This window comes from Apium graveolens, unplaced genomic scaffold, assembly GCF_009905375.1.
Source record: "Apium graveolens cultivar Ventura unplaced genomic scaffold, ASM990537v1 ctg949, whole genome shotgun sequence".
NCBI lineage: Eukaryota > Viridiplantae > Streptophyta > Magnoliopsida > Apiales > Apiaceae > Apium > Apium graveolens.
Window position 1 is genome coordinate 39,615 of NW_027421875.1, and position 11,784 is coordinate 51,398.

Genomic DNA, 11,784 nt, shown 5'->3' on the forward strand with positions numbered 1-11,784 from the left:
TTGGAAATTTCTGCAACACTACCCAGAGCACTTCGATAGAAAGGCTACGATTGGGCGATTGTTGAGTGTTGGCAGGGTCGAGTTTTCAAAATGATGTTTGCATCAAATGAAGTATCTCGTAACTTCATTTTATTTTGATGATATTGTAAAGATTAATTCTATACAAGTTTTGTCTTGTAGCTTAATCTATGGGATGGACTAATTATAACTTGAACGGTGGTAGTTCAAGTAGTATTCGGAAAAGATATAAGTATATTGGAGTATCTTGTAACTTCATCTTTTAAACTTATATCTAGTAAATGATTATCTTATGCATGACAAAGATTTTCAGAAAAACATTGAGACAAGGTTAGATATATGAGATCACCTTGCAACGATATTTTTATACAGTTACAAACTGGAACTCTGTGTATATTATGCATCCAAGATTTTGAAAAGTATATATACATATATACTGAATATTTTGCGACTTCATCGCATTAAGATATCAAACTTGGCTTATTTCTTTTGACCAAGACTTTCATGAGTACTATGAGAAGGCTCATATATTGTTAATCATTATACATATTATTTTGGTGGGCTTGTTGCTCACCCTTGCTTTCTTCTTTCATCACACAACAACAAATAGAAAAGATGAACAGGACCAAGCTCCCGATTCGCAAGCGATTAGGAAACGTTCCGCAGTTTCCTATAGGCGTTGATGTCGCTGTAGCTGAGGTAGGAACTACCAATAGGCTAGGCTTTCAACTTTTGATGTACCAGACTTATGTATCTTTATCAATTGTAATAATGGCAAAAAAATGTAAATTTATTCAGAAACCCGTTTAAGGTGTATTGGCATATAATTGTGGAATAAAATGACTTGTGATTATTTTTTGATATTCATCTCTGAGACTATAACTTGTGGTGTGTGTGTTTATTGTGGGGTCACAGTACAGAGTAGTTGATTATTTATTAAGATTGGGTGTTATTAGGGGAAATGGAACTCGTGACAACCCGGATCCCCGACCCCGGATTTGGGGGTGTTACATTTCTATTGTAGATGAGTTATGCAAGATAGTAAGAACGATATCATTATCAATTGTAAGTTGAACTAGTTGGGATTTGGTGTGATGTAATAAAAGTTAAGGTTGAGGCTTGTTTTCATACTTAAACCTGTTGCGATCCGTGGTTGTATAAATAAGGGCAATGCATATAATACTTTATATACAGGTTTATAAAGTGAAAAATCACTTAATAATGAACAAGTCACTGTGAATGTGTAGGTAGCTCCACACTTCATAATATGACTAAACCCAAGAAGGGACAAAACTACATCCGAGTTGCGAATAGACCATTATAACTTTCACGAAAACTAGAGAAGTTTTCCCGGAAGTTGGGGGAAATGATATGGATGAAAAGTAATTCGTAAATACACAATTAATGCTGAATTATTGTGTCTTAAAGTTGAATGGTCAAGCCCATGACGCCACAGCCCAAAGTGGGTCATCACGGTCATGTTCCAAAGTGGGTTGTCTTGGTCATGGCCCAATATGAGTTTTAATAATCCAATTAGACTATGATGACCACGACCCAAAGTGGGTCGTGTAGCCCACGGCCCAAAATCAGCTACGTGAAAAGCCCGTCGAGCAGACCTGAGAATGAGATCCACGAGTGGGGGAAATGATATGGATGAAAAGTAATTCGTAAATACACAATTAATGCTGAATTATTGTGTCTTAAAGTTGAATGGTCAAGCCCATGACGTCACAGCCCAAAGTGGGTCATCACGGTCATGTTCCAAAGTGGGTCGTCTTGGTCATGGTCCAAAATGAGTTTTAATAATCCAATTAGACTATGATGACCACGACCCAAAGTGGGTCGTGTAGCCCACGGCCCAAAATCAGCTACGTGAAAAGCCCGTCGAGCAGACCTGAGAATGAGATCCACGAGGATACCTACGTCGGATTCAACATATAAACGATCTCTCCTAGAAAGGATCTAGAATCCACTGTCTAAGAGAGTCCCACCTACCATCTAAGTAGGAGACTTGTCCACCAAGTCTCCCTACACTATTCTAACCCTAGACTCGACATCTATATAAAGGGCTCTACCCCTCAAACTAGAACTACGCTTTTGGCTTGATTCCCTACTTCACAGAGATACGTAGGCATCTTGCGAGGATAGCTAATCCCCACCGCGGGAACAGCCAATAAAGCTCGAAACTCAAAAACCCTAGTATTAATTAAAATCACAACCCTAATTTTTATTCCACAACAAATCTGTTACAATTACAAATTGTAATCTCACAGCTGCGATTTACAGTATTTTACTCAAATTAAGTTATCTCTCTCTCAAGCTCTTTGAAAGTGTAAAACCTATTTTTTGAATGAAACATCTACTACTACTTGGTTTATATATCACCAAGTTACAATACTTGCTAGATAATGCGTAACACAGTTTAGAGGTCCAACAAGTTTGCTTCCCCATTCTCTTTCTCGTGACGCTTGACAAATGAGGCTGGATTGTATCCTGATATATTGCGTTAAATATCCCTCCAATCTGTCTTGCATGAAAATGGAATGTTTCTTCTTCTTTAGCATCCAAGATCTCATGCAAAATTTGTCTTGGCTTCTCATTTTCTTTTCTGAGATTTCTATTAGCCTGTGTGTTGTGACAGTCCTAGGTTTTGATTATTGTCATGTCACTATCAGTAGCTATGTATATTCTTAGTCATTAATAGCCACTAGCTACAGAATTTCTTAGTCATTGGAAGTCTTTTGCTACGGATTTTCATAGCCATTGATAGGCACATGTTTATCAGTTGATGGGCCGATATAGATAGCAGCTGATGTTTTCCCTTCATTTAGCAGTTGATGACTCACTTCACTTAATCTGAATTGCATGACATTAAATATTTACACTTAACCACCCTATTCTAGATTATCTATTGAGTCAACATGACTTCTGAATAAATAACTGCATTGCTATTGTTTACAAGATTCTCATATAAAATGTTACAACAAACCTATCAATTGATGGGCTACCATTTTAATGATTATTCCTTAAGATTAAAAACCAAACCAAACGTACCCAGTATATCCACTAGTTGAGATTAACTAATAAAAAATATTATTTGATTTTTACTTTAGTAACCAATTTGATTCTTCTGACTCTTCACTATGTGATTCTATAAAATAAATCAATGTGAATGTAAGATCTCAGTTAGGTATGAGACCGTAACTTGGGAGTAGACTTATTTTATATATACTAGCTTATAACCCGTGCCATGCACGGCCTGATTATAATATTTGCAATTTGCTTATTATATAATATTAAAGTATAAACTTATAGGAAAGTGGGAGTCTTGAATATGTGTACGTGGATGTAGATGATTTGCTATTGTTTTTTAATTATTTCTTGATTTAATAAATATTTTATTATATTATAATTTGAATTAATAAAATTAATTTTTGAAGTGTTTGGTTTCTAACTAAAAAAGAAGTTTCCTACTAAGAAAGAATTTGAGTGCTACTAGATATTAAGCTAGATAATAATTCATAGAGTTTGTAGTTATATTAGATACATGATTTATTTATTTTAATTAATTAATATTTGTTTAAACGTTTTTTGGAAGGTGTTAACATATTTTTTAGGAAGGTGTTAACCAACCGACCAAACGAAACCATGTTTCGCTTATAATAGTATAGTATAGATTATTATATAATAATAAATTATAAACATATAGGAAAGTGGGAGTCTTAAATATGTGCATGTAGATGTAGATGATTTGCTATTGTTTTTTAATTATTTCTTGATTTAATAAATATTTTATTATATTATAATTTGAATTAATAAAATTAATTTTGGAAGTGTTTGGTTTCCTACTAAAAAAAGAAGTTTTCTACTAATGAAGAAATTGAGTGCAATTAGATATTAAGCTAGATAATAATTCATAGAGTTTATAATTATATCAGATACATTATTTATTTATTTTAATTAATTAATATTTGTTTAAACTTTCTTTGGAAGATGTTAACATATTTTTTAGGAAGGTGTTAACCAACCGACCAAACGAAACCATATTTCGCTTATAATAGTATAGTATAGATTATTATATAATAATAAATTATAAACCTATTGGAAAATGAGGGTCTTGAATATGTGTATGTGGATGTAGCTGATTTGCTATTGTTTTTTAATTATTTCTTGATTTAATAAATATTTTATTATATTATAATTTGAATTAATAAAATTAATTTTGGAAGTGTTTGGTTTCCTACTAAAAAAAGAAGTTTCGTACTAAGAAAGAAGCTGAGTGCAATTAGATATTAAGCTACATAATAATTCATAGAGTTTGTAGTTATATCATATACATGATTTATTTATTTTAATTAATTAATATTTATTTAAACTTTTTTTGGAATGTGTTAAGATATTTTTTACGAAGATGTTAACCACCCAACCAAACGAAACCATGTTTCGCTTATAATAAATTATATAGATTGGACGTTGATAAGTAAAATTATATAAAAATTATTAACGAACAACTCAGACTTAACTCCAAATTGATTCAATTAAAACTGTTTGCAAACAATCTCGTATTTGACTTATTTATAATCTCGTATTTGACTTATGTATGAGTTTTTTTTTAAATGCTCGGTTATTTGAAATATTTTTGTAAAAATACATTCTCCTTTTAAAAGTTTTTGTAAAAATATCATTTTTTAAAAAATAATTGGAAAAATACTTTTCACAACTTTGCAAACATATTTGCCACTAAAATAAATCACAATCAATTATAATTTCAACTTAAAAATCAGTAATTAATGTTGTACTCCCGAGATTTTTGGGAGAGTATAGAAGAGAAGAGATTGGAGGAGGAAAGAAAAAAAATTATAGAAGAAAAGAAATTATTTGTGTGCTTCTGAGTTTCGAGTTTATGTAATTAAGGAGAGAAAGAAAGTAAAAAAATGACATGTTTGTGAGAGAATTATTCCACATCTTTTATTTTTGGAAAAAAAAAATTGGAGGAAATTATAAAAAAAATTATCAATGAGTCGTATCTTTTCTCTCGCCAAAATACGAGGGAGCACACTTTGAAAAGGAAATTTTAAATTTCATTTTTCTTTTCTCTTCTCATATCTCCATTTTGAAACTAGGGAGCACAGCCTATAATAATTGTTGATAGTATGCATTACTTAACAAATTGTACTAATTAAATAAATATGCAAGCTAAAATGCAAACAAAAACAAATTTCATTATTTTCCAAGAAAATTGAAAAAAAATATATATTTAGTTAATTTTAGTTTCAAAAGATATTTAGTTAATTTTACACCGAGAAGAATGAGCATGGGGTAAACACCAATAAAATGGCATCATTGTGATTTCAAATTTTAAAAGTATATCTATTTGGATTCAATACAAGATAAAAACAAACAATTGTTTTTTATATGAAATTAACTAATATAAGCATCTCCCAGAGTCCCAGTACCTCCTATAATTTCCCGTAAACCAGCTCAATGCTAAAAAATGTATGGGGCCAACATCGGCACGTTCACAATGTGGTTCAATAATTCTTATAAGAGTTTAGCCTTAAGTCAACTTGATTAATATATCTTGCCATCTTGGTGGTTGGTTTAAGAGATTGTAATGTTAATTCCTATATCTATCTACCTTTATGGTTAGATAAGTATATTTAACTAACTAGGACAATATTAAATTATATAGAAGCCTTCCGGGAAAGAAACGGGTGTCACCTTCTCTGGAGCATTGGAGATTTTTGAAACACACTATACTTGATTCTTTCAGCCCTACATCCATATAAATTGTTAGTAATGCATTGTGCTGTGGTGTTTTTGTTCTTTGCACCTAGTTTACTGTGTTCCTGCATTTGCTTTCGAACTAGATCTTACTTTTTGTAAGAAAATTAATAGAGCAGTGGGTAGACAATTATATAACATCCTTCAAAGCACATTCATCTGCTAACTTGAGTTTTTGACACGGTACGAGAGATTAGCTGTTGAGGAACTTAGATTCGACTTCATGTCATTTCCAATATTTTTCGTAATTTATTGAAACATAAAAATCAACTTAATGTTTCAAAAATGAGCGTCCGTAATTCACTTTTTGACCCATAAATAGGTTATCGAGTAAGAAAAGTGTTTGAATATTATATGAGATCCTGAAAAATATTTACTCTACTAGCTTGAGTTTTTATAGTGACCAGTTTCTCAATGCAGCCCAAATCAATTTGTGCAAATATACTAATTTTGAACTAAAGAGTATCCCATGCGAGGGAATTAAAAAGAGCAAGATGTAACTAAACCGAATTGATTAATGAACAGATGGTACGTCCATGCCGGAATCATTTTGCACTCACTACAAAAAAATTCATTAGTACCATCGACTTAACTTGGCGCAATTGATAAGGTGGTGCAATTTTCAAGCTCAGAAGAAAAGAACATGATAAATAGTTGCATAAAATAGGAGGGAGTAGAAAATGAGAATAACATGATATTCCACATGCTCTCCCCTCCAACATCTTTCACTCACCACATGCTCATAGCCTTCTTACCCGAAGACCAAACCTCCGAACATGGATATAAAATACTATACTATCGTTACTTCTTTAATATAGATCGTGTCTATATCATTATAGTTTAAGCATGCATGTACATGCAGTAAATTTAAGAGATACACCGCTATTTGTATGTTTGAGTTTTATCCAATATACAAGTTATATGTGCGCCTGTATCTTACAAAGTTTTGATATATGATGCACTATATGCAAGCCCAGGATTATTCTGAAATGCCGTTAATGTGATCAAATTATCCACTTTGAAAGGTTTTGTTTGGTATATTTTATAACTAACTTATTACTTGAAATATAAATGTATTTTTCAAATTTACATGTCAATACATTGTGAAAGATCCTGAAAATAACCCAACTACAAAGTCCATTTTTATTAAAAAAACTATTTTATGTTATTTGCATTCAAGTAGATAGGTTCGGATGAATTGTAGTTCTAGATGTGATCAAGCAAAGCTCAATCAAGAATGCAAAAGGACAACGTATCTTTCAATTTCGAACTGAATCAAGTGGCAACACAAGTAGCTATAGAATCTACAAATAAACGGTTGCAACATACATACACTTCCAAAACTTATTTTATCTCATTAAAGTGTTTACTGAAATATAAATGTAAAAGACAAGAGGCGTTTACCCGAGTCAACCCAGTTTGTCTTGTTCTTCAGTCTTTACTCTTAAATACGTATTAAAAACATGATAGGAATAGGATTCGACGATGAAAAAACAAGCCATGATGTTTTGCATCCGGTCCACTTCTTTGTTGGTTACAATATTTTTCAAACAAAATAAAGAATTAAGGCACTTTCAACATTTTCTCAATTTCCCGCATCACTGACAATCCATATTATTTTTCTTCCACGTTTTCGATCATATCTATCTACGAGCTGCACAAAAATTCGAATCCGAAAAATTTGTCTGATCTGATTCAAAAAAAATTCGATTCGAAAAAAATCCGACACAATTCAATACAGTTTTTGTGCATCTATTTGTATACCATTTGTTTATACTAAACCTGCTGATTGATAGTATATACAGCTCCTGCAAGGCCTTGCCCCGTACTTCTAACTATATAGCTCCTGGAAGGACTATTCCTAGACTTCTAACTCCACGCAGCTCCTGGAAGGACTAATTCTGAATACTATCAGTCCTGACTGACCCAGTCCAGCAAGCCCAACCTTGATAAATCTCAGCACGTGAGACACTGGCCCAAACACATGATGGGGACGACTGTCACGCATCAATCATGGTAATAATCAGGGCACGTGTCAGAGGATCCTCAGAACATTCCTCAGCCAGTCCCGCACCGACACGTGTAAAACATCCACTCCAGCCAGGTGTCCTCCGCTCCCAGAACCAAGGCCTACGATTTAAAAGTACCAACCCCAAAACCCTACCCTTGGGCTATAAATAACCCAATAAGGTAAGGTTTTGAGGTTAATCACTCTCTCACACACATATACACACACAGCAACCCTTCATTCATATCTATCTTTATCTTCCCCAAAAGCAAGTTCTTACTCTCACATCGAAGGCGCCACGGGACCCAAACCCCCCTTCTGGTGTTGTTTTGTAGGAACCCCACCACAGCTACACCTCCACAACGGCGAAGGATCCAGGCACGGCGTCGAAGGAGCGGCCCCGCCACCAGGAGTTATCATTTGGCGCTAGAAGGAGGGGCTCTCCATCCTTGGATCTCGGTGCCCCTGGATTCACCTTCATCAGCAAGCTCTTTAAAGAGTCCATTTATTCAACTTGTAAGAACCCAAGCAACCAACTCTTCCATAAACATGAATGTTGTTTATTTAAGCCACGTTTGTGTGTGCTCTTTATTTTAGGCCACGTTTGTGCGAGCCCTGTTTTGTTGATTTAAGCCACATTTGTGTGTGCTATTGTTGGTTTTGATCTCTTTAAAACCCCGATTTTACTCTAGTTTGCATATTTCCTTTGTGTGATACACTTGTTCTACCACATTGTTGAGTAGTCCCATGAGATTGTTTAAACTACTCCCATGAAGCTATTTGTTGGTGATTGTTGTTATTTTGGGTAGTTTTTGAAATTTTCAAAAAATAACCTTAGATCGACACTTTGTGTAGCATATTGTTGTTAGTTATTGTTGGTATTGTTGAGAAATGGCAAGACCAGGAAAGCATACTTCTGGGAGACCATCTGCTAGTACTCAGGTCCAGGATCCGGACCACTCCCAGGACCTTGATCCAGGAGCCGAGAGAGAAACGTTCCAGGAGCAACCACTGCACATTCCCGTCGTGGAGAGAATTGTAAATACCAGGGATGCCAGAAGCCTTATTGAGCTCAACCAATACAAATACACAAATCTCCTGGTTGTCGAAGAGCACATGGTCAACCTTACAAGTGATGAACTAGCAGAAGCAATCAGGCTCTACAGGCAGGAGCAAACCCGGCTCTAGGAAGAAGCCGAACTTGAGGAGGAACCGGAGGAGTCCAGGGACTCCCAACAATCTAAGAGATCTGTGTTTGACCGAATTGGAGCCAAGGGGAAGAAAAGCAAAAAAGATCAAGGTAGTAAAAAAGAAACAGAAGCTACCATGTAGAGAAAGTTGGAAGAGGTGCGGGAGTAAATCAGAAAAGAGGAAGAAGCAAAGCTTGAGCTAAAGATCCAAAAGAGAATGTAGTTAGAAAAAGAGAAGCTACTGGCCAAGTCCATGAGCAAGAGAACCCGGAGAGACCCTACTCCGGAGCTGATCTCTGATGATGAAGAAGAAGAGAGGCAGAAGGACCTGAAAGATATGATCTATGAATTGCAGAGAAAGATGGACAGAGATTCAGGAGTAGAAATTGGAGAAACATTAACTCCTTTCAGCCACTCCTTGGAAGCCATTCCCTGGCATCGCAACTTGAAGCATTACAACTTTGACTCCTTTGATGGTCTAGGAGACCCGGAGGAGCACCTTAACTACTTTGAGCAGATAGCGCAGATATATTACTACAATGACTTGACGAAATCAAGGTTCTTCACTTCAACTCTTAAGGGAGGGGCCCAGAGATGGTTCAGCAGGATCCCCTCCCACAGCATCCATAGTTGGAAGGAATTCTGAGCCTCCTTCCTTCGGAGTTTTCGGGCAAATAAATGCACGAAATGCACATGTGTCACCTGGAGACAATCCGACAGCACGACAACGAGTCCCTCTCTACATACATGCGCCGGTTTCAGGAAGCAATCAACAAAGTTTCGAGCTTGGATGAGAGGGAAGCTTTGAGCATTTTCAGGAGAAACTTGGACCCAGAGCACAATGAGAGATATATAGTGGAGCTAATCAATAAGGAGCCGCAAAGTCTGGCAGCAGCTTACTCCATGGCTTCCAGATTCATAAAGGAAACAGATGTGCTTCAGGCAATGAGAATGACCCGGAATGGGGGGTCCAGGAGTAAAAACACTGATGACCGACCAAAAGGGGGTTACCATCAGGATAAGAAGTTCAAGCAAAGTAACCAAAGCCAAGAAAGACAAACTACTCCGGTTTTCCAGAGACTTGGTCCTAAGCGGGAGTCAAACAGCGATCCAGGACCCGCGAAGCAACCCCAGTCCGAACTAGTGGTTAGCTTTTTTTTCTTAGAAAATTTTCTAAGAAAAAAACGAACTACAATAGCAAAGCAAAATAGAAGAAACAAAGAAAAATATGAAAAGAGTAACCGGACTAGAACAAGCCCGGAGTAAAGTACAAATACTACAAATATCAAAGTATCAAAAGTCTTAAAGCAATATCAAAGTTACAAATCAGAGAAAAATCAAGGCTCCGGAGCATTAGGAGGCAAGAAACTGGGGCAAGGGCCATCGAACGGCTCCGGATCCCCTAGTCTGAGCTCAATATATTCCTTCGCCTTGATAAACTCGTTAACAAAGCTATCCCAATTGGCCTTCGGATCAGTCTTGATATGTCTTTCCGCAACCAACCAACAACGGACAATCTCCGGAGCACCAGCATTGGCCAGGGCCTTATCATACTCCTCAGATCTCTTGAACTCTTCGATGACCTCAGGTTCCGGCCTCACAGCAGACATCTGCCTCCGGAGCTCAGCTAGCTCGGACTTAAGATCAAAAACCTCCTTCTCAGCACTCTCAGCCCGGGTAGTGACATCGGAAAGGTGTTTGTTCAATCCGGACAGAGAAGTATCCTTCACAATGATCTGATCCCGGAGCTGACCAATCTCAGTGTCCTTATCAGCAATAACAGTCCGGGCATCTTTAAGCTCATTATAGGCCAAAGAAGCAGATTCAGCCATATAGCCACCAAGCTGCAGAAAATAGATTACTTAGAAAACTATTCTAAGGCAAATGAACAAAAGAAAAAAGAACATGAAGACACTGTACCTGACCTCAGAGCCGGGAGCACTCCTTCATAGTGACATCGAATCCGGCCAGGTTCATTTTCTTCCAATCAGCCTCTGAAGGAATTCCGGCCATAAAGCGAGCAACTTTAACTTCCAGCTCCGGACTGCCTGCATTCGGACCTTCATCCTCCAAGCCCTTTCCCTTACCAGCTCCGGACCCAGAACCCGCTTCGAAATTCTCAGCCCAGGGAGGTTTCGTCCCAAGTATCCGAAGCCTCTTCTTTTTTCGTCCGGACACAACACCCGGAACTTCCCCAATAGGCCCAAGATCCTCGAGGTTCTCGAACTCATCACCAACTTCCAGCTCAACATCCTTCTTTGGAGCCCTCTCAGTAACATCAACCTCCGGCCTTGATACAGCATTGCTCTGGGACCCCTCCTCCACAGAAGCATTAGATTCGGACCCAGCAGCAGCAACTTTCTTTGGCAACTTGAAAGCTTTGCCCAAACCCTTCAGTGCATCACTATATGTCGAAGACGACATATCCGAATTATAGTGCGGTAAGCCTGTAAAAGAATAAAGCAAAAACACAAGTAAAAAATAATGAAGACCAACAACAGAAGAAAGCATACGACAAGTCCAGACAAGAAAATATATAAGCAGTACGGATATAAAAACAGTTAACTTACAGCCTAGCCTATGCATAGTCTTGTGAATCATGAAAGTGTCACGGGTCATTTGGAAACCCAGACATTCACAAAAAGCAAAAACCATCTGGATAGCATCTCCCCAGAGAACATCCCTACGGAACCGAGTCCGGACTCCCTCAGCAGCGATGTGGGGGAGATAATGCAAGTCCAACCCCTTCAGCATGATCAACTCCCCATTCCAGTACTTCAATGA

At 36.8% G+C, this 11,784-nt stretch overlaps 1 protein-coding gene across 1 annotated transcript; it reads right to left on the reverse strand.

Annotated features, from left to right (window-relative positions):
* Window positions 1-10,313: 10,313 nt before the first annotated feature.
* Window positions 10,314-11,408, reverse strand: LOC141705742 (uncharacterized). The gene is made up of 2 exons (XM_074508635.1): window positions 10,921-11,408; window positions 10,314-10,844 (listed from the first exon to the last, which is right to left on the reverse strand). The coding sequence occupies exon 2, from the start codon at window positions 10,830-10,832 to the stop codon at window positions 10,338-10,340; it is 495 nt and encodes a 164-aa protein (XP_074364736.1). The 5' UTR covers window positions 10,833-10,844; window positions 10,921-11,408; the 3' UTR covers window positions 10,314-10,337.
* Between the last annotated feature and the right edge of the window lie 376 nt (window positions 11,409-11,784).